This window comes from Lissotriton vulgaris, unplaced genomic scaffold (assembly GCF_964263255.1).
Source record: "Lissotriton vulgaris unplaced genomic scaffold, aLisVul1.2 SCAFFOLD_1734, whole genome shotgun sequence".
NCBI classification, from domain to species: domain Eukaryota; kingdom Metazoa; phylum Chordata; class Amphibia; order Caudata; family Salamandridae; genus Lissotriton; species Lissotriton vulgaris.
In genome coordinates, this window is record NW_028246047.1 from 26,162 (window position 1) to 50,321 (window position 24,160).

Sequence of the window (24,160 nt, forward strand, 5' to 3'; positions counted from 1 at the left end):
TAGTTCGGCCTGGATTGTTCCCATGGGGCACAGGGTCAGAGCTGATTTGCATATCGCCATTGTCTAACCCAGGGTGGTGTGGAGTGCAAAAAAACGATGGATTAGGACCCAGATCTTTTGACTGGGTTGAATGTGTGACATTGATCCTCATTCGGTCCATCACCTGTTGTTTTTGCAAATCCTCAAAGAGGCCATCCAATGCCCAGTCCTGCATCTCCAACTATAGGCAATCTAGAATAAAGGTCTGTTTGTGTGATGTCAGCTGTGGTTTTGAGGCATCTTGTGAAATCATTCACCGGATGGGCCCTTTATTGGATAAAGCATTAGTTTGTGGCTAGGGAAACAATGCCAAATTGTTTACCAGGACTCGCTAACTCGTGACCCTCAACTTGCTGATCACATGTGCTTTGCAGAACCCGTAATGATATGACCGGCTTGAACTGTGACAATTCCGCTGCCATAGTCTCCTCGAGACTCCTGCAGTACAGTGCATGTTACTTACCGGCAGGAAAAGCACTTCTCTTGCACCCCCCCCCCACCCCCCTCCCCTGACGCAACAAAACAGCCAATTGTATATGGTGTTGCAGGGGCTGACCATCAGTGTTTATGCTGCAGTGTCCAATCACTGGAAGGCGCCGTTCACCAGAACACTTGTCCTTTCCTCCTGAGACTCCTCAAAGAATGTCACTTTGAAAGTCTAGGGCTTAATAAGAACAGATATGGAAAGAGAGCGCTTACTACCCTCCCTGTCCTAGGTTGTCCTCATCCATCCAAGGTTCATGCTACCTCGTGCAAAAATCCCTTAGGGAAGACTGGTTTCAGTCGGGTACCTCAGGGAAACAGATTAGGAAACCTTTTTCATGGCTATAAAGATGCAACTAGGCCATTGGATCACCCAGCATCACCTCCCTCCAATGCAATGGTTGAGCACCCAGCAAGTTTTTTTTTTTTTACCTCAGTTGAATTTGTGTCGTAGACTTGTTGCACGAGATCAGACATTTTCATGGAAATAGGAGTCAAAATGACACCACAGGGCATGTGTCTTCCGCTGATGCCAAGGGCTGAGTCCAGCCCCCCCCTTTCATTGTTACAAGGACAGAGGGAGTGGTCCCTAGTAGGAAATGAAGCATTTGCCCCAGTCCCTGCATCCTGGCTGGAGAATGGAAACATTTGCGCAATGCAGTCAATAGGGAATTGGCAGTACGTACGCGCTTTTGTGCAGGTTTCTGTGGGATGTCTGCTTTAGCACTAGTTGGGAGTGTGACCTGCTCTTATCTCCTCCACTTTCCCTCCTCACTCCTTCTTTTTCATCTCTGCCTCTGTTTAGCTCCATGCTCTTTCTTCTTCTCCCTGCCTCTCCCATCTGACTCTTGCTACATCAAGAACTGGCTATGCTTGGTGTCTCTCTAGCCTCTCCCTAGGTGCCTCACACTTCTAGCCCAAATCTTTCTTTCTCTTCCTCATCCTTCCCCTATGTCTCCCTAATGTCCACTGCTGCGACTACTGGCTTTTACCAAACCTTGAAGGCTTGCATTCCAAGCATTAGGGGAGAGGATGTAGCCTTACGGCTAGAGTGGTCGACCTCTGAGCTGGGGCACCAGGTTCGAGTCTTAACAACGACGGTCAACAACCTGTGATTCTGGGGAAATCACATAATCTCCCCGTGCCTAACAAAAATTAATGTGTCCTCATGCAGGGTCGGATTGTGATCACAATTTTGCCAGGGCACTGATGAAAAAAGTGGCCCACATTAGCGGGGCATGGCCCACATTAGTGGGGCGTGGCCCACATTAGCGGGGCGTGGCCCACATTAGCGGGGCGTGGCATTTCATAAAAGGGAAGGACACAGGGCCAAGGTGACAATGTCCTTCAAGCTGAGCACCTGAAAAACAGTGAGGCACCTTTCTATTACAAAATGATTCCCCAGCCCTCCAGCGCAGGAGCACCTGAAAAACAGCGAGGCCCCAGCTATTTGTCAATTACTCAGACCTCCCCAGCCCTTCCCTACCTCAGGGCAATGGCCTGGCAGGAGGGGGGATAAAGCAAAAACACAGCTGCTGGGCCATCCGTGGGGGGGGGGGGGCTAAGATTGAGTGAGTTCCCAACATCACCTGTCCCCCACAGCGAGACCCATTCTTACTTGCCCACTAAGCCTTGAATAAGAAGGGCTGTGGGCGAGGTGTTAATGCAAACAATGTTTCAGGGCTGCTTGGACCCTAGGGGGGGCTGAGGTGAAAATGGCTCGATGGCCTGAGGAACACCTGCCCCCTAGGCGGCCGATTCTTGGACACAATTACCCCTCCCCAGCCCACCATCAGCGTGATTGCTTGGCGGGGCAGGGGGTGAAGGAGAGGCCACAGCTGATCAGCACTGAACAGCCGTACAGCGAGGCTGCTTTCTTCTCCCTGTCCAATGCTCTTGTGGACTGGGAAAGGGGGAAAAAAAACCACAGAGGGTACTGAGACACCGGCCCTTCGGCCAATGCCCGCAGTACCAATATGTTCCTGTTCTTATGTAATGAAACTGGTGCTCATGTAATGTGCTCTGATACCTGGTGTTTCGGGTCTAGTTTGCATTATATAAAACTCTAAAAAAAAAAAAATTACATTAGGTTAGTCAGGAGCAGCAGGTGCTTGCTGCTGTTGGTTTTGCTACTGCTCGCCCAAAAATCTACCTGCAACAGACCTTGCCAAACAAGACTCATTTGGCATTGCTTGGTTTAGTGTGTTTACATGTTTAAATCAATATTATATACCTAAGATTTTAGTATCCACATTTGTACTGTCATTTTTGTTCTGTAGATTTTATGATATTAAACTTTGATGACTCATATGCTCAAACAGCTTTCTTTTATCTGTGCTATATAAGCCTGCCAACTAAAATGGTGCTGCCGTGTGGTACACTGTTATATCTCTCATCGTGACGACCAGGTGAAGAGCCACTATCACACAGTGAGCTGGAAACCGCAGAGTAGGTTTCCATCTCCGGCGTGAATGCTTTGTATGCTGGGCTCCATTTGAAACCACCCCAGGGCATTGGAGGTGGCTACAAATGATTGTGTGCTTGCTCTGGGGGAGGGTTGTGCATAGGAGTTGCAGGTGGTCCAAAACCCTACTCTCCATGGCCTTGTACCTTTACAAAAGCACCACTCCTTCTACCTGTACAGTCACACAATGTCAGAGATCTAATGTTGTTGGGTCTCTTGCTTTACAGTTCTGTTAATCTTTAATCTTGTAACATTTCAGGTCGCTAGCTACGTATTTCCTGTAAATCATCAAACATGTCTGCCTGATACACTTGACTGAGGAAATCTGCAGGACTGGTACCACCAGTGTTTGTTGGGCTGGTTACTACAAGGCAGGGCCGGTTCTAAGCATGGTCCAGTGCCCTGTGTTCAGCCCACCAACATGGGGCCTCCCACCACCATTCTCCGTGCCCTTGTTCTCGCACATTAGTTGCAGCACTGCGAGGCCTGTGGATGGAGTGCCTTGCTCCTGGCTTTACAGGTGAATATAGCACTATAAGGCCTAGAAGTACACCTCCCCTGGGCCTTACAGCACAGGAAAGAACCAGTGAAATATCCACCTCTTAAAGGTGGCCGTGTTAAATAGGAAAGGAAAATAAGCAACACTGACCATCCAGCACACTCCGTGGTGGGAAAAAGGAAAAACATTTTTTATACAACCGTCACCCACTCTAGTATTGTCATGCTTCATCCTCGGGTTCACCATGACTCCTAAAGGTCCGGGTGGGCTTAAACATGTTCCAGTGAGCTCTTTGAAGAATGTTGTTGTGTTTTTTTTCCAATTAGATAAAATTCTTCATCTAACCTAAGGTTTCGCTTTTTTGGCAGGAAGGATGGGAAAGATTAAAAAAACTATATATAAGCAGGGCATACAGGATATCGTAGACCTATGACCCTAGTATTTAAAATGGCAACACAGGGCCACAGATGCAAGGCCCAGGGAAGGGACCCCTTCTTCCCTAGGCCTCTCGGCTCCACACCATAGCTGCAAGGCCCCGTATGCATTTAGCAGGTTTGGTCTGCAATTTGTATTCCTCTCCGCTGCCCTTTCAAAGGCAGCACGATGCCCATTGTCCTGCATTTTGATGCCCCCAACACTTATTTTTTTTGCAGTTTTATGTTGCACAAACTCAACCTGGAGGTATTGGAGTGCATGAGCACTGGTTACATTATGCAAGGACATTTTCCCAGAGCCACTGGAATTGTGCTGCAAGAAAGGACCAGATTATGCAGTAGAGTTCACTAAATCATGCAGCAAGAAAATGTATGCAACCGAATGTAGCATATTTTGAGAAGTATCAATTCATTATTTTGTCGTTTTTACAAATGTTAACACTGTCTGGACAAAGGTTTCACCTTATTAGTTACAGTTTAACATTCAAGTGTCCTTATGTCGTATGCATGAATGTACACTCCACACACAACTGTGTGACTGCAGAAGGTGCTCTGTTGAACTGAGCAAAAGTCAGTACACATATTTGACCCTGGAGGAAGGAAACTGTAACTCTTCCAGGTGGAAATGCAGAAAATAGTAGTGAAAATGTAACATTCTTGAGTAAGTGACAAGCTGTTTGATAGACTGAACGTTTGTGCTGGTTCCTGTATTTGTGGTACTTTTTTGATGTTGAGCGGTGGTGTCCAACTCTGATCCAGAGAAGTCGCTCCTCCCCCTACCCCCACACACACACCGCCAGCTGCAGCTGCAAAACTTGAAAAATAAAACAATAATATTCCATGATTATTATAGTTTTATTTTTCTCCTACTGTGGAGTCTTGGGGGCAAGGCCAGTGCATTGGCATCCGCAGAAATCTTTCCAGGGGGGGCACATTTTAACTGCATAACCATCCCCCTTGCACCATTCTCCCCTCTGCCTTGCACCCTTCTCGCCCTCCCCCTTGAACCCTTCTCTCCCCTTGCACCCTTCTCCCCCTTGTACCCTACTCCACCTCCACCTTGCACCCTTTTCTACCTTGCACCATTCTCCCCTCTGCCTTGCCCCATTCTACCCTCTGCCTTGCACCCTTCTCCCCTCTGCCTTGCACCCTTCTCCCCTCTGCCTTGCACCCTTCTCCCCTCTGCCTTGCACCCTTCTCCCCTCTGCCTTGCACCCTTCTCCCCTCTGCCTTTCACCCTTCTCCCCTCTGCCTTTCACCCTTCTCCCCTCTGCCTTGCACCCTTCTCCCCTCTGCCTTGCACCCTTCTCCCCTCTGCCTTGCACCCTTCTCTTCCTCCGCCTTGCACCCTTCTCTTCCTCCGCCGTGCACCCTTCTCCTCTCTGCCTTGCACCCTTCTCCGCCTTGCACCCTTCTCCCCTCTGCCTTGCACCCTTCTCCCCTCTGCCTTGCACCCTTCTCCCCTCTGCCTTGCACCCTTCTCCCCTCTGCCTTGCACCCTTTTCCCCTCTGCCTTGCACCCTTTTCCCCTCTGCCTGGCACCCTTCTCCTCTCTTCCTTGCACCCTTCTCCTCTCTTCCTTGCACCCTTCTCCTCTCTTCCTTGCACCCTTCTCCTCTCTTCCTTGCACCCTTCTCCTCTCTTCCTTGCACCCTTCTCCCCTCTGCCTTGCACCCTTCTCCCCTCTGCCTTGCACCCTTCTCTTCCTCCGCCTTGCACCCTTCTCTTCCTCCGCCGTGCACCCTTCTCCTCTCTGCCTTGCACCCTTCTCCGCCTTGCACCCTTCTCCCCTCTGCCTTGCACCCTTCTCCCCTCTGCCTTGCACCCTTCTCCCCTCTGCCTTGCACCCTTCTCCCCTCTGCCTTGCACCCTTCTCCCCTCTGCCTTGCACCCTTTTCCCCTCTGCCTTGCACCCTTCTCCTCTCTTCCTTGCACCCTTCTCCTCTCTTCCTTGCACCCTTCTCCTCTCTTCCTTGCACCCTTCTCCTCTCTTCCTTGCACCCTTCTCCTCTCTTCCTTGCACCCTTCTCCTCTCTTCCTTGCACCCTTCTCCTCTCTTCCTTCCACCCTATCCTCTCTGCCTTGCACCCTTCTCCTCTCTGCCTTGCACCCTTCTCCTTTCTGCCTTGCACCCTTCTCCGCCTTGCACCCTTCCCCTCTCTGCCTTGCACCCTTCTCCTCTCTTCCTTGCACCCTTCTCCTCTCTTCCTTGCACCCTTCTCCTCTCTTCCTTGCACCCTTCTCCTCTCTTCCTTGCACCCTTTTCCTTTCTGCCTTGCACCCTTCTCCTCTCTGCCTTGCACCCTTCTCCTCTCTGCCTTGCACCCTTCTCCTCTCTGCCTTGCACCCTTCTCCTCTCTGCCTTGCACCCTTCTCCGCCTTGCACCCTTCTCCTCTCTGCCTTGCACCCTTCTCCCCTCTGCCTTGCACCCTTCTCCCCTCTGCCTTGCACCCTTCTCCCCTCTGCCTTGCACCCTTCTCCCCTCTGCCTTGCACCCTTCTCCCCTCTGCCTTGCACCCTTCTCCCCTCTGCCTTGCACCCTTCTCCCCTCTGCCTTGCACCCTTCTCCCCTCTGCCTTGCACCCTTCTCCCCTCTGCCTTGCACCCTTCTCCCCTCTGCCTTGCACCCTTCTCCCCTCTGCCTTTCACCCTTCTCCCCTCTGCCTTGCACCCTTCTCCCCTCCATCTTGCACCCTTCTCCCCTCCGCCTTGCACCCTTCTCCCCTCCGCCTTGCACCCTTCTCCCCTCCGCCTTGCACCCTTCTCCTCTCTGCCTTGCACCCTTCCCTCCCCTAGCTTGCACCCTTCTCCTCTCTGCCTTGCACCCTTCTCCTCTCTGCCTTGCACCCTTCTCCCCTCTGCCTTGCCCCCTTCTCCTCTTTGCCTTGCCCCCTTCTCCTCTTTGCCTTGCCCCCTTCTCCTCTTTGCCTTGCCCCCTTCTCCTCTCTGCCTTGCACCCTTCTCCTCTCTACCTTGCACCCTTCTCGGCTCACCCCCTTGCACCCTTCCCACCCAATGGAGAGGGCTGCCACCTTGAACAATGGCACTATTTCAAAAGCATGACGGACTAGGGCCGGCCCTGACTGGGCCCACACCGGACGCACTGGCGTTCCGGGGAGGAACAAGTGCCCCCCCGCCCCTCCCTGCGGACGCCCATGGGCCAGTGGATGACCAGCACTGAGGGAGAGTGGTGGACACTTATCAGTGCGCATAACGGTATGGCCGGCCGTCTCAGTCCGGCCGAGCAAGCTCTGTAGCTCTCTCCAACCCGAGCTGCGTTGCCAGGTTGGAGATAACAGGCACAGGGTCCCAGTCTAACTGGGAGCGCAAATACTCGACACTCAGGCCAATTGTGTCAGCAGCATGAAAGCAGCGTCCAAATTGGCCGAAGTGCACTCTGGGAGCCTGTGCATGTAGAAGAGAGGGGCACGATGCGGTGATGCAGGTTAATTTTTTTATTTGTTTGTCTGGACTGTGTGCGCTTCCCCCTCCTGTCTACCCCTGCCCTGTAACTGTATCAATACTCCGACTGCGCAGGTCTCAGTACTGTAATGCCGACCTCGCAGCCTTGCTTGCCACTGCTGCAATCTGAAGCCTGGCATGGGTGGGAGGGACCCGACACAACCCGTCACTGGAGGGACATGACCGGTCAGGACCCACAGAGAGAATTGGCACATCGGATTGCTTATAAAGCAGAAACACCATCTATTCACAAGGCCTGAAAAATCTGCACCATAACTTTTTTTACAGTGGTAACCAGTACTTAATTTGTAAAGAAATAAGTGCCAGGACCCTTGTCTGGAGACCACTGCAGCTTGCACCACCCATTCCACATTATTGACAATTCAGAATTTTTACACATTAAAAATGACTAATACCTGCCACCCAAACTATTTTTATAGCTTTGGAGACCAGTTATTAGTCATTTTAATGTATATAGAATTATTAAACAACTGTTATTGTGTTCATCACTAAACTGGACTAACATGGCCACCATGTGGCTGTCTGTCATAAATTCCGGTGTTGACAATTATGTGCCAGTGCCGAGCACGGGAAACCACCGGCTCAAATTAAGCACTGGTGGTAACTGGGCCTTTTTCAGATTATGGATCCTACCTTACGAGTCCACTTCCTTCGCTACGGAGCTTGTTGAAATGGGACAGGCTGCTTGAGGATCATAGGAGTGACTGGGTGAGAGAAGGTAAAACCCCAAGCAATGGTGAGATTGGAGTAGCAGCCCTGTAGAGATGGTCTCATTGGTTACATGTGCCAATAAACCTGGTTGCCAATCCAGGTGGCAGCTCTGCAAGTCTGCTAGATTCCTAGATGGGGCTTACTGGCCACTAGTCCAGTCCTACTTGTCAGCCTCGTGTTCAGTTGTGTTAGGCTGCTACCGCTACGTAGGCAAACTCTTGGGGTGCTATCGCTGCATAGGTGATATTTGCCAAAGGAGATGGACCTGTCCCCAGGATCCATAAAACCTCTGGGCTCAGATTCAATGCACTAAGAGGCCACTAGTACCTGACCGCTACCTGGCTCACCCCTCAGATTAAAGATCTGGGACAACCAGGGAAGAAAGGTGCTGTACCATAAATATTCCTCTAGTGGTACTTGTAAGCACTTAAAAAAAATTCAGTGGCCTAGAATCACACAGGCCACCACCCTGAGGTTGCACCCTAACATACTGTCTTTCAAGAAACTTGTGTTGTCTCAAGTCCCAAATAGAAACAGCTCTTTCAGTGCAGATGACTGGGGCGCAAGGTAGGTGGCTGTAAGGATCGACCCATTTCGCTCATTTGTTCCATCAAAGTCACCTTTTTAAAACTTTCTGCTCGTTAACGAAGGTTTTTTTTCACCTGAACTTTTCGTCACAACTTGTAATACAGGCTGCCACACTGTCTCTGTCAAGGAGCCAGGTCTTGAGTCTCTTTCTGAAGTCTGCCAATGAGGGGGCTGTGCGGAGGTGGAGGGGGTTGTTTGCGATATAGTACAAGGAGTGGCCACCGCTGCAACGGATGCGGGGGTGCGAGGGAAGAGGAGCACAGGGGTCTAGCTGGTTGGTGGAAGTTCAGTCAATGGTTGGGGTAGCAGGTCGTTGAGGGCTCTGTAGGCGTGTGTGAGGATCTTGAACTGGCATCTCTTCTGGATGGGGAGCCAGTGGCGGTCTCTCAGGTGGGGCGATGTGGGTTCGTTTGGGGAGGCCCAGGTGTAGAATATGTGGAGTCAGGCAACTGAACAGGCTGCGCGTCGGGTCTGTTGTAATCTAACATTGATAATAGCAGAGAAAAAGTGGGGCTTTTACACACTGCTCCATTGTGTGATTTGGAGCCTGTGGAAGTGAAGCAATTTGGCCATATTGGGTCAAGTACTGGTGTCATCCTTGGAAACACAGGACTCCTGTACTGCTGTGAGCTCACTGAAGTGCCAAATAACAACTCTTAGGGTGTTGACCTTAAGGGGTAGCAAGGTTGAATAATTAGGACTTGCAATCAGAGGGTGGTGTGGGGGCGGGCTCTTAGTTTAGCTGGCACAATCTCATTCACAATGGATGATGTCCAAGCTGGGTTAGTCATTTTCAGAAAAGCTTTATTTACATTGGAGAAAGCTTGCTTACTAACCGCAGGAGGTCTCGTGGCATAAATCAATCACTGTGTTGACATTGACCACTTACTCTGTAACTATCTCTGCTTATTAGGTCAATAACACATTATTGAAAAGAGCCTATTAATGTAGCAGGTAGAATTGTAAACCTACACTGTTCCCCTTTCAATGTGCTAGCCTTGCAGTACCTTAGTAAGTATAAACGTGTAACTTGTAGGCTCAATATGGGAGATGGTGCTGTACAATTTCTCACATGATTGAGTATTGACGCGCTGATCTCTTTTAGAAAATGCACACTTTGAGGGAGAGGATACATGCTTTCTAGAATTATGCAGTAGCCACACTCCCCGATGTTGGGTGCACTAAGTTTTATTCATTATGTGAACTATGCATGGTCAACCTGACCGATAGATTGGTATCAGCAGGTGGATCCTATTTTCCAATTAATTGACTTTGTTATTCTATCCTTTAACATATTCTTATTTTTTAAATATACGATGAACAGCAGGGAGGCTATATACAGAACAGCAATTGCCGGCGACTAAGGCGCCAATATTAGTACCAATGGTTGAGAAATCACAGTGAACTGTTAATGCATGTTTAATAACGTATAGAATCCGAATGCCTTGAAGGTAGTTACTTAAATACTAGTTCCAAGCCAAATTACGTGTTTTTCCTGGACCACCAATTATGGGAAGTGATTTTTTTGTTTTAACAAAGACGATGAACTCTATAAAAAATGTCCACCCTTTCTACCAATCTCAGAAATTTTTCCAAGGGCCCTATGATTTTTTTTGTTGGCTTGGACAAACACTTACTGGGCCAAAAAGCGATGAACACCATACCATTTTCACCTGTGCCTCAGTTACAAAGAAAATGAACACACTTTATCCAATTTTAGTACGGTTGTCAATATACTTTTTAAACATTTTTGGGAGAGTCCTGGGGATTCCCAGGGTCCAAAAGTGAGCGGTCTGCACTTTGGCCTGCTTCATATATTAAGAAACACAGCGGTGACCAGAAATGTATTAAAACCCTTACTTACACAGAGTTGATAACATCCACCTCCATGGCTAATATCCGGGGCAGACATGTGCCAGCTAGGGAGCCTGATTTACACTTTAGTAGCTTGTGGTAGCTTCCAGTCTAATCCTGTGGTAGCCGAGCCAGCAAATGTCTGCTGTATTTATTCCACTTTCTCCTCAAAATAAGTGGAGTTACTATTACACTGTTCTGCCGAAGGTGGAATATTTTAACACACAGACCTTGGACTGAGGAGTGATTTAGCGATTTCAAATGTTACACAGAATTGGAGCAAGTGACACAATTCAGAAACAGGGCTTGAGGGGAAGAAACTGGACTGGATTCTCAGCAAACATGGAATAGAGCAAGGTGTCTAAAATACAAGGAGCAGACAGACAAAACCTGACTAAACCAACAGTGAGAGCAGGAGAAACATATGAAACCAGGAGAAGCAGAAAAGCGAGTGGTTGGGGGGGGGGGGGGGGTGAGGAATGTGAAATGAAGGAACTCTGTAATGCACGGTAGAGTCTTGCAGTCAGGCAAGCATAGGGGCAAAGACCATTATTTGAAAATCAGCATAAGATTTCAGAAACTGAAGGAGCAGACGCCCCTTAGCAGAATTCCTGAAACGGGAGAAGCTGTGGCATTAGAAGAGATTCAGAAAAAGTGATGTGGCACTAGGAGAAAAGCTAGGAATCCGAAAACAAGCACAAAAGCAAGGAAGTATGACTAATGCAGAGCCACAAGTAAGAATCTCTAGGTAAGAGCGATAAATGAACATGGAATGCAGAGTTTATAGAATAGTGTAACAAGCAGCTGATGAGAGGAGCACAGGTTCAGGCACAGAAGCAGGACTGTGCCACCCTAGGTCTGCTGCGGGTGAAGGCAGGTACAAAAGGGGGTGGTGATGGACGGAGCATCTGAATCAATCAAACACTCACACCCAGTCAAAAGATCTGGGTTTAATCCATCACCGTTCTTTAGCCCACTCCGCCACTCCAGTTCAGACATGGCTATATGCAAATCAGTCTGACCCTGTGCCTCATGGGAACAGTCCAGCCCAAACTGCCAAGCCATGTCTTCCCTGGACCGGAAACAAGCTTCCGAGGACCGGTTTCTGGCATTCCAGTCGTCTTCAGCCCGGCTTGCTTGAATCCAGTGGCAAAGTGAGCAAGGGACTCACGTCTGAGCATACCCTGCCACACTTATGGTGGCCAAAAGCGGTACAAAAGGGGGTGGTGATGACGGGGTGTGAGTGTTTGATTGGTTCAGATGCTCCATCCATTACCACCCCCTTTTGTACCGCTTTTGGCCGCCATAAGTGTGGCAGGGTATGCTCAGACGTGAGTCCCTTGCTCACTTTGCCACTGGATTCAAGCAAGCCGGCCTGAAGACGACTGGAATGCCAGAAACCGGTCCTCTGAAGCTTGTTTCCGGTCCAGGGAAGGCATGGCTTGGCAGTTCGGGTTGGACTGTTCCCATGTCCCATGAGGCACAGGGTCAGACTGATTTGCATATAGCCATGTCTGAACTGGGGTGGCAGAGTGGGCTAAAGAACGGTGATGGATTAAACCCAGAACTTTTGACTGGGTGTGAGTGTTTGATTGGTTCAGATAATCCGTCTATTACCACCCCCTTTTGTACCGCTTTTGGCCGCCATAAGTGTGGCAGGGTATGCTCAGACGTGAGTCCCTGGCTCACTTTGCCACTGGATTCAAGCAAGCCGGGCTGAAGACGGCTGGAATGCCAGAAACCGGTCCTCGGAAGCTTGTTTCCGGTCCAGGGAAGGCATGGCTTGGCAGTTCGGGCTGGACTGTTCCCATGAGGCACAGGGTCAGACTGATTTGCATATAGCCATGTCTGAACTGGGGTGGAGGAGTGGGCTAAAGAACGGTGATGGATTAAACCCAGATCTTTTGACTGGGTGTGAGTGTTTGATTGGTTCCGATGCTCCGTCCATTACCACCCCCTTTTGTTCCGCGGGTGAAGGCAGTGCAGGCGACTGCGCCGATACGCAATATGGAGCAAGGCTTGACATTTATCAGAGGTCCGCAGTAAGTGCCCAAAGGGACCCTAGGAGCACTGCTTGGTGGCATGATGTTGGCAAGTGATTTAAATAAAGTACTTTTCTCCACAAGAAGCCATTGTAGAAATCTTAGGATTTGAGAGAGGTGATCATGTTTCTCTTTCCTAAGGCCAAACAATTGGTGGTCTTGTTGCAACCTTTGTAACCGTTAATATTTTATTAGACCGAGTTAACAATTGTGATGATCCAACTTGGATGCCACATTAGCTGTTGATCCTATCGCTTAGCAGTAACAAAAGTATTTTGCCCAGCAAAGAAACAAGCTCCATGGTTGTATTCACCGGTTGCCAGTAACCACTTTTCATCCTTCGGGGCGGTTTCATTGTTAACTAATTGAAGTGGGGCTAGACATGCACGGGGTATTGGGAGGCCAGAGCATGAAGGCCAAAGTTATTCCTTATTCCCTGCAGCCAGCACTCCAATTTTATTACTAATAAGTCGTAAGAATTTTGCTTTGGGCCAGTCACAATCGAACATCAGAAAGGTTGGCTGCGGTGGCAGGTCTGTCTTTGTCTAGATAGAACACATTCTGCTTGTTTGCACGTATAACTGATCAGAATCTGTTGCGATTAGAAAATGGGCCAGAAGGCTAGTATACAGGTTTAAAAGCTGAAAGGCTACCCAGGTGACACTACACAATGGGCTGCGTGTCTGAACTTTGATGGCACAGCCAGCGTATATCATGTAAGTAAATTTGTGGGACAGAAACCCTTGGAAAGGCAGCACTCTTGACATTCATCGGTCACTGTCCTCTTCAGATATCTCATAGCATTTTAACTATGCGGTAGTGGTGGCAAATTGTCTTTTCTAACTATTTTGCCTTGTCTAATATTGAGGCCTCTCTTGCCTATCTTTTGAGTCAATACATTATCTATGTGTTGGCAGAAACGGCATTCCATGATGTCCCATCCAGTGAAGCTTGAGTTACTCACATCTGATCCATTTTTCTCGGCTTCTGGTCACCTCTTGGTGTATCTTTACTTTGTCCCTCTGCATGTCTTTTGGGTGACAAAAGTGTATATACACTGCTTCTCCAGAGCCCAGGGTGTGGGATATTTCCCAAAGGAGCTCAGGCATACTCCAAGTGCTGTTGGTTTTAGGGTTGAGTATTTCTTTCTTGATCAGAGCGTTTCTTCAAAAATGTTAACTTATAACAAAAGGGAGTCACCGTTCCTACTTAGGAACGGTGACTCCCTTTTGGTATAAGTTTAACTTTGGGAGCACGGGTCACCGGACCTTTTGAGTAGCTCCTAGAGTCCCCCCTCTTTTGATAAATAGGATTTCTTCAAGAGTAACCTATTTTGACTAATCGAATGAGCCGTGAGGAGGGGAACCTTGAGTGAGGCAGCGTCCTGGATCGTAATGCGATTACTGGCACGTGTTCGACCCTCTGTTGTAAGGCTCATGGGGCATTGTTTTATCCAAAAACAAATTGCCAGTTAGGAAAAACTTTGGGTATTGTATTTTTAAATAAGACGATCGCTCTTTTATTCACGTTGTATTGACTACCCATACATATACCTTTCTAGAACATTTTGAGATTTTCAACATAGTTTTGTGAGAGCAGAAGGGATCAGAAACTTTTCCTGGAGAAGAAGCAGCATGCTTCGAAACATGTGGACACACACAGGGGGCATTGCACATTGAAGCAACATACCTCCGACCCACCTTTTTAATAATATCGGCTCGACTGAATATTAAAATTTTATAATCTACAAGAGCTAGGTATTTTTAAACTCACTTTTTTTTCACTCCTGACCCTTTTCACTCACCCATTCCTACACCACACATAGTTGAGACATCAATGCTCCCACGTATTCGTAGGTTGTAGCACGCCCCGTCCCGCAGCGGGGCGGGAAGACCCTCATGATGAAGCATGACACCAAGGGCTCTTTTGGTGTGTGAGGGGTATTTAAGAAACACTATGTGCTTCCCACCATTGTAGGTCATGCACATGACCTGAAAATTGTAATTTTCCTTTCTTTTTTGTACCTCCTGAGGGTTGATCCTATTGTTTGATATGTTGACTAAGCACAAGTCGAATGCCTCCGTATGAAACGATAATTCGGAAGGGGTTTGGGTTTCTGTTGGTACAGGGAGCGTTCTCGTGGACTGAAAATAGTCAGCCCAAGGCGATCCATAAACGCGCCTTATGGTCCATCAGATCTGTAAATAAAAGCCATTGCTTCTTTGATCAGACCCATTGTGTCGTCCTAGAGGTGGTATATAAATCTACTGGAGTACAAAATCCCTGATGGCATCTGATGTAATTGCATTTGTATTGTGCTTAATATCCCAGTGAGGCGTTAAAGAGCTTTACGGCGTGTAGCATGCTACTCCAAACCCAAGGTTAGTTATTAATTCAGTGGTATTGTTGGTTAGTGGGATTATGTAGTTGCTGAAATACATACCTCTACAGCCCTTGGGTGTGTTTCTTGGTTGGCTAACAACCACACCTAGACACACTTTTAAATATTCCTCACAAGTACTGTACCTGTTTTTGGGGGTTACGCCACCTTTCCTACTTCAGACGTCATGCAAGAGCTGTACAGAACCCACTGATTTATCCTAAAGCAGTTTACCATATAACATTTCCTTTTCTTTATTCAGGAGTATATTGCACTCTAGGATGTGCCTAATTGCGTAAATTGTTTTTGTAATATTTGTTTAATTCCAGGCAGATTTATGAGACTGTGCTTTAAGAGAAATTGTACGTCACTGGTATCCTGCATGACTCATTTGAGCGAGAGTGTCCCTCGCATAACAAGTCTAGCAAGATACTGTGAGGAGCATGGTTTGAGCAGAAAAAACTGTCTCAGCCAGTCGTTTTCTATGCGAACCAGTTTCCTGCTGATAGTCTGCGAAACTTTTTTTTTTTGTACACGAGGTGCGCATTTGCTTTAAAAAGTTACGCAAAATGGTGTCATGCAAGTCACTTTGTGAAATTCGCATTTAACAAGCAGTTCGGGAAATCTGTGAATTTTGCTAGCGTAATTAAGACATTGCCCAGTCAACACATGATCCAGTTCAGCATAGCATCTTGATTGTTGTGTTTTAGCGCGTGATTAAATTAAGTGGCATGAGTTGAGCTGTAAATGCGTATGTATGTGTGAAGGTTGAGAACATTAAGTTACCACCCTAAATCTCTTGGGAGGGTGTGGGGGGGTCTTGAAATGCTCTTTTGTGGCACTGACTCACAAATGTATTACCCATCTGTTTGTCACAGGATCTCAGTTTGCCAAATGGAACACCTGTGGAGACATCCAGCCCGGCCTCTTCGTCGTCACTCCTCAATAGACTACAGCTGGACGATGATTTGGATGGCGAAACGCGAGACCTCTTCGTAACCGTAGATGATCCCAAGAAGCACGTGTGCACCATGGAGACATATATTACATATAGGGTCACGACAAAGGTACGGTCCGATTTTACATTTAGAATCACTCCTGTATCGCACCTGTATACTTGCATAGGGACCCCTTTGTGGATCACTCACATTAGTAGATAGCGAAATATAATTGCTTCCTAAGCCAAATCCGCAAAAGAGCCGTTGAGTAACCCATCAGTCGTTTGGAATGAGTGCGATTGCCCCAAAGCCTAGTTTCTACATTTCTGCCTGATTGAAGTGTGAGGAAAGCTAATATATGGTACTTTACTGATATCTTAACATTGTTGCAGTTGAGTTTCTTCTTCTCTTGTTTAAACTTAGTTGCTTAATATGTACCTATAATTCTTCTACGTTATTTCTTCCAAGTGGACCACCCGAATTTAGGACAACAAGCCAGTTTAGAATGCCATAGTTAGGACATTCTCCAGCATTGGCAAAACATGTTTTATGTCGATGCTGTGCAGCCTTGACTAAAAAGGAAAGAAAGGCACAATGACACGGCCATGTGATTTTGTAGACGCATGCTTGCGTGATGACCTGTGCGCACTCATACCACATCATGCATGTGCGTGCCTTTTTTTTACCGGTCCAATATGGATTGGTAAATTTAAAAAATAGTAATAATTTGACTAGCGTGAACGTGTTTTTTAAGGCAGAGTATCCCTGCAGCAATTTGTGGTCGAGTCCTTCTAAACAATACAAGTAAAACCGTGAGGGAGGAGGGCAGTGTAGAAGTGGCTGGGGAAGCAAATGGGCAGCGGGCATGGGACGTACTCGAGGCTGGGCTGGGGGGGGAGGCTAACAAGTGACCAGAGTATGTTATCAATAACAACAAGCATTGGTAAATGCATTCGGTGTCGGCTATATTTTTAATAAGCTGTTTTTGATGTACATTGTAGCTTGCTGGGTAGTTGTACAATATAAGTTACAGAAAGTCTGTTAAAATGTTGTGACTTGTTTTTGTAAAAAAGGCAATATATTGTGCTGTTACTAGTGGTATAGTGCGGGCAAGTAATAGCAATATCTCTTGCAAACAAAACCGCATGCTCACTCGCAGAGGAGACCTAAAAAGTAGACCCTATCAGTTTGTTAATCCTTGATTTTTGTACAGTTGTCAATCATTTAAAGTGCAGAGAAACTCAGTAACATGTAAGTCCTTTAGAAGAGCAAACAACAACACAGGTTTAACAGCGCTTCTAGCAAAATGCTATTCTGCCTCCAGAGAGCACCACTTAAATGTAAAATAAGACTAATATTCACAACTTTATTTGGCATCACACTAGGCTGCGCTCTAAGGCTGCTATGCATTCTCGCTTTTTGTAGGCGGCAGCATTGCTGTGTTGAAACTTCTTAGCCAGTGATACGCTGTGTGATACTGTGCAAAACTCCAAAGTTTAAGTCTTCTGCCTGATAACATAATATAACCAGTGTACTTGCAGAGAACATGTTTGAAAAAGAGGCATATCCTAGTACTACTGACAGATAAAACACGTTTATGGATGCCCAATCCAATGGAACTCTTTTTATTGACCTTGGAAGGATGAACGCGTAAGTGGTCCTGCAGACTTGAACCAGTGATCATGATATCGAACACAGATCTCCACAGTGGATGCATTAGAGCGCTGAGTCATAGAGACCTGCCTGGGACACTAAGGGCTTTGCAGCAATACAGACGTGGGGACATAGAATGCCTGGGAAACAGATAACTCAACAAATGGTTTTCTGCAAATAAGCAAGTCATGTGAGGGAAATGTATCACAATGTGCAAGTAAAATCAGAATGACGGATAAGTCAGGATCTGTGGGTATTCACGCGTGCAGCTATAAATGCAGACAATGCGTGACACCGCAGGGAGGTGAAGTAGGTGGTCTCTTCCGAATGTCATGGATGTGTGCATTGAATACAGAATGAACACCCATGAAGCCTACGCTTTGCGTACAACCACAAACCTTTTCAATACTTTGCCAACCATTTTCTGCACTTCTGTATCGTTTACTCTAGGCATACACTAGGAGTGGGCAGCAAGGAAAGTGTAGGAAGAGGTCATGAACCACCCCCATTTTAGGGATGGTGGTGACAAAAGAGCATATTTGACACAGTAAAATATTTCTATGGAAAAGAAAATATTTTAAAAAAAATGTGAAACACTGCTTGGATTTTCCAGAATCATGAAATGTAAATGTTCAAATTCCAAAAGTTGCACAAAATGTTCAGGTACACCTAGAACATAAGCCAACTGGTCCTAAAATGGAAGGTTTATGCCTACAGATTTTATAAAGCATTTTCATTAGTTTATAAAAATAGATATTTGTACAGATCACACGTACACATAGAAGTGGAACAGCATTCTATTGTTATATATAGTCCAGCAACTAAATAATGCAGCCAAGCGCAGCACTTTCAAACTTTGGATCCATGACATGCTACCCAAACCCTTTCCCACGGAGACAGATTACATCTGTGTGAATCATGCCTCAAAATGTTTAAAAGATGGAAGAACACACTCAAAGTGGCACTCGGTCTCCTCACGAGTGAAGTGACTGTCTTCCTTGGAAGCACCAGCACTGTGTATCTTCACTCCAAAAGCATTTTAAAGAATGTGGTGTTCCCCTGAAACATATATACAAATCCTCTGCAGAGGATATATAGCATAAGTGGTCTGCTGGCCACAAATGTGGGGATCTGGTGGTTTTTCCCTACCTTATGCATCGTGCCAGATTACCTGCCTTAACTGGTTTATACTTGTGATAGACCTTTGAGCGCCATTTTTGCCTATTGCTGATCACCGACGTATGACTTTCCCTGAAACATAGACAACAGAAAAGAAACTCGCAATAAACGAAGAACAGCTCACCTATTGCATATAATGTCTGCTGTGCAAATTATGTATGTGTTACGTTATGATTTGTAAAGCGCACAACTGCCCCTAGCAAAGGGGCGTCCCGGCGCTAATCCTGAGCAAAAACAGAACTGAGATCAGAAAAAGAGAGACAAAAAAATATTTTCAAAAGAATAGGTGAGTTTTGATGGCTTTCCTAAATTGAAACATCTCCTCCATTTCCCGAATATGGACTGGTAGAGTGTTCCATAGTTTTGCTGCTAAGAAGCGGAAAGAACGTCCACCCGCTCTGCTTCGCTTGAACCGGGGGACCTCAACCAGGTTCTGGCCAGCTGATCGTAGAGCCCGCGTGGGCACATATATATTCAGCAATGGCACTAGCATTTTAGGGGTAGACAGTTTTAAGATTTTAAATGAAATACATAAGGTCTTAAACTGTATCCGCTGAGCTATAGGAAGCCAGTGAAGGTTCCAAATAGTGGCAGAGGTAGAACTAAAACGGGGCAGACCTACTAAGGCTCTAGCAGCCGCATTTTGAATGCGTTGCAGACGGGCAATTTCCGCCTTATTAGCACCTAAGAGCAATGAACAGGCATAGTCCAATCTGGACAGCACCATATATTGAACAATTAGCTGCCTAGTAGCAGAATCAAAGAATTTCAAGACCGCTTTTAGACTACATAGTATGCCAAAACAAGTGGCGGCAACTTTTTTCGTTTGGGTGCCAAAGTTTAATGCTGAGTCTAACCAGACTCCAAAGTTTTTCACTTCTTTCTTAGGTGTAGGAGCTTTCCCCAAAGTAGAAGGCCACCAGTGGTCTCCCCATAACTCAGTGTTTTTGTCCACCAATAGCACCTCTGTCTTAGAGGCGTTAAGTTGTAAGCAGTTAGCTGTCATCCACTCTGCTACCGCGGCCAGACCTGCATTGAACCATACATGGTCCATGGTGACACCTTCCGATAGGGCGACCACTAGCTGCGTGTCAGCGTACAACACGATGTTAAGGTCCCACACTTTGGTGACAGCAGCCAGCGGCTGAACGTAAAGATTGAACAGGGTGGGGTTCAAAGCCGAGCCCTGAGGGACACCCTGCCCAATAGGGTACGCCCTAGAAAGGAAGGGAGGAGTGGAAACACGAAATGATCTGTCGGTCAGGAAAGACCTAAACGAGGCAAAAGCCATATCCGTGATCCCTGCCTCTTCAAGCCGATGGAGCAGGATCTGGTGGGAGACAGTGTCAAAAGCGGCACTGAGATCCAATAGGATCAGTGCCGCCCTTTGGCCATGATCGAGAGTGGCCCGAAGATGCTCCGTCATAGCCAAGAGCGCCGTCTCCATGCTATGACCGGCGCGAAACCCATGCTGTGTTTCATCCAGTGTCATTGGCATTTAGGACGTTGGTAAGAATAGAGTTTACATGGGCCTCAGCAATCTTCGCAGCCCAAGGAAGCAACGAAATAGGTCTGAAGTTTTCGGGCTTCAAGGGGTCTAAGGTGGATTTTTTAAGTATAGGAGAAACCCATGCCTGCTTCCACTTAGCTGGCACAATGGCAGCCGAAAAGGAGGCATTAATAAGGCTATGCAGCGGGGTTAAACAGTACAGAGAAGAGTCTCTGAATTGGACAGGCTTAAGGGGGTCCGCCGGGGAACCAGATTTAATAAGCTTAGTTAGCTGATCGAATTTTTCCTCAGAGATTTCGGGAATATCCGATAGCTTGGAGGCAGGACTAAGACTCGTTGTCGAGCTACAGCAAGGCTGCGTCACAGGGGTAAAGGCCTGATAAATACCCCGGATCTTCTCCACAAAAAAGGAAGCTATCTCTTCACACTGAGCTGACGAAGTGAAAATATTGTTAGCAGATTTTTTTGTGCTGAGTTCTTTAAGAATCTTAAAAATAACCTTAGCCGGGTTAGAGCTTATTTTTATTTCAGTGGCATAGTACTCCGCCCGAGTCCTGCAGATGGCTTTATGATATACCTTAAGTTCTTTTAGATAGCCAGTCTTTTTCTCAGAGGAATAATCTTTTCTCCAGTCGCGTTCGTATCTTTTACAGATCTTCTTGAGGCCCGCCAAAGTATCGTTGTACCAAAGATTGGCGTCCTGCATGCGACCTTTACTCCATGTTGCTGGAATAAGTCTATCCAGTGCCTGGGTTAACTAAGTGCAAAAAGCGTCATAACCTGTTTCAATATCAGCAAAAGTGCCCAGTGGATCAGATTCCAAAATGGCATGAAGTCTGATAAGCGGAGCTTACGCCAGGGTCTTTTGCGAACGGCTCTTTGAGTTTTACACATGTTGGGGGTAGAGATACAAAAAGTCAGTTCAACTAAAAAATGGTCTGACCAAGCTATGGGTGTAGGGGTGGTGGTGCTGGATGACTCGATATTAGTAAAAATTGGATCCAACATATGGCCTCCAATGTGGGTTGGACCTTTAACTAATTGGAAGAGCTGAAAGGCGGCTAGATCAGCAATCAAAGTGCGAATCGTCGGATCGTGTTCCAACTCAAAATGAAAGTTAAGGTCGCCCAAAATGCTAAAATTAGCTGACCCCATGGCAAACGCTTCTACAGTCTCCAAGAGAGAAATATTAAACCCGCACATGGGTCCAGGGGGCCTATATATTAATAACCCTGAGAAGGTAAAATGAGCGTTGACAGTGATGTTAAAATGACCACATTCACCACCTTTCAAGTTAATCTTCTCAAAAAGGCAGGAATAGGCCAATCTAGTAATCACAGCAATGCCCCCACCTCTAGTCTGCCTACTTATCAAAGTGATCGAATATTCAGGAGGTAGTGCTAAGTTTGAAATAGTCATCAGATCCTCACTCATCCATGTTTCCGTAAGGAAAAGGATATCCGGGTATTCGTCCACTATGAGATCAAATATTTCCGCATGGTGTTTCGGTAACGATCTTACATTCAGCTGGAGCACCTTTAGTCGTTGCTGAGCAGGAGATGTACCAAGAACTCCTATAGTAGTAGGAGTAGGGAGAGTGAATTGATCACAAATACACGTTACCGGGCCACTCATGGGATCAAAGGGGGCCAAACAACCCTGCAGCTTAGAGGGGCACAGACTAAGCAACTCATCTCATGAGTAGAATCCCTTTCCTGGGAAATCTACACCAGCATCTCTGGCGAGAGGCGCTGGACTGGCGCGGACGGGCGCAGACGAGCTGGCCTTTGGCTTGCCTTTAGTTGTTATCTAAACTTCAAATGAATCATTTGAGGCTGGTCATAGCATGGCTTTGTGTCAGTTCATACAACTAAAGACCACATTTATTAAGGTGTTGCAGGGGCACTTGTGAAAAAGTGCTGCAAAGCAGCGCAGCAATCTACTATACTTTATAAAGGTGCACAGGTCAGATTTGCACTGCTTCACAAGTGCCTTATTTGTAAATCCGGGCCCATGAGTGGTATTGGGAAGCACAACACCCTAGTGCTAATTCCTAGAGACTTGAATACATTATATGGAATATCTCCCAGGTAAGGCGGCAACACTCGTCTTTAATCCGTATAGTTAATAAGGATGACGAATTTTGCTATTTCATGGCACTGTGAATAGTACCCGCTCCCGTGACCCAGGTGAATGGTATAGAATTTAACAACCTCATAATGATTAATAAGTAAATCGTTCTTATCTGGTATTTCAATCTGAGACCTGCAGGCTATAAAATGAAAAAGCACACGCTGGACTGACTGACTGATTTCTTAGTCTTAGAAGCTGTTAAAATTGTATCTGCACCCTGTGGGGCTTCTGATGTCTAACATCTGCCCCTCCATCCATTCTGTTGTCTGTGTAATCGAGTCATAGAACATAGAGATATTGGAAAAAGTGATGTACCAGCGGCGCAAGAGGCTTGTAAATAAGCCCCAAAGTGTAGACAAAGCCAGGAGGAGGGAAAGTGAGAGAAAAGAAGAGGGAGAGAGACTCAGAGACTCTCATTGCCTTTGACTGCATGATGGTGTGTATGGAGTTTGGCTGCAGCCTGCACCATGCGTTGACGGCGAAGTAATTGTGACCGAACTGAAAGCAGCACGTGGACATTTATAGCACCCTGGAAGATAAATGTGGCAACTACGTTTTTTGTTTAAACCATGCCACCGACTTGCAAGAGGCACAGTACATATTTAGTGCTGGAATATTGTTCTGCCCAACAAAGATTACTGTTGCCACCACTTTGAGGTCCACGTCATTGTGTTGGTGGGTGGGTGTGTGAGCCAGTTGAGATGCGAGTGTGTATGTAGAGGTCATACTGGATATGTGCCTGTTAGCTTGTTGGTGCACACACGTTTGTCCACAACTGTTTGACTATCTCTGATTGCGCGTATGTCCCTGTCTTTTTCTCTTAGTGTCTGACAGTGTGTATATGTGTGGCACTGTGAGTTCTGCGTGCTAGATTAGTTTTCCTGTACGCATGTCTCAACTGTACCATAGTGTGTTTGTGTGTCTGTTGTTAAATCCTTGTGTGCTTGAATTTGTGCGTCTCTGTGAGTCTGTGTGTGTCTGTGTGCCATTTTTTGTGATTCTGACTGGCTGAGTCTTTAAGTTTGTGTGTGGGTGTGTAAAATAGTCTGTGTGTCATTGTGCGCGTGTTTGCTTTTGGTCTCGTCAGTGACTCTTTCGGTGTGTGGGTGTGTCTGCCTGAGCCTGTGTGTGCGCACGCAAGCGCACTTCCGGGTGTCATTGGCGGTTGCCGGTTTCAGGTCATTAAGTGTGCTTAGAGGGAGTGATCAAACAGTGGCTCTGCTCAAAGGCCATAAATGTAAGCACCAATGTCCACGGTTAGGGACAATCACTACCTGCCCTGAACACCGACGCTGAGCCCTGGCTATTGCAGGGCTGAGTGTGCACCGCCATTGGGCAGTGCGCGTCATCATGAGGGATGCCATCAGGGTCCGATTGGGATTGAAAATCGGCCCGGGCACACACAAAAAAAAATCGTCCCCCATTTGCATAATGCCTTTCCTCAAATCACTGCTTCAGCGTAATTACATAGGAGGGGCTCAAAAAAATGCACGCATTAGTTTACACTAGTGAAACGCACCAGAAAACAAGTGAGGCCACTTCTGCTGAGGCCCCCTGCCCCCGCTCAGTATATGCATACATTAATGGGCTGGCCTAAGAGACAAAGGGAGTGACACCTCTGCCTGGTGCTAATCCGGGGGTGTGGGACCGGCTGTGTTGGGGGGGAGAGGGGGGGGGGGGGGGGGGGTTGTTACAGGGCGGTGTTAATGAGCGCCCATCTGCCTGCAGAAAGGCCACTGGGCCGCTGGCTGTATGCTGAAAATAGAAAC

The 24,160-nt window shown here is 47.0% G+C and overlaps 1 protein-coding gene across 1 annotated transcript in view; it reads left to right on the forward strand.

The window, feature by feature from the left end:
• Positions 1-24,160, forward strand: part of SNX30 (sorting nexin family member 30) — a 187,991-nt gene that overhangs the window by 14,368 nt on the left and 149,463 nt on the right. Inside the window, exon 2 of the mRNA XM_086949259.1 lies at positions 15,857-16,045. Within this exon, the coding sequence (XP_086805385.1) occupies positions 15,857-16,045 (189 nt within the window). The remainder of the gene's footprint in view (positions 1-15,856; positions 16,046-24,160) is intronic.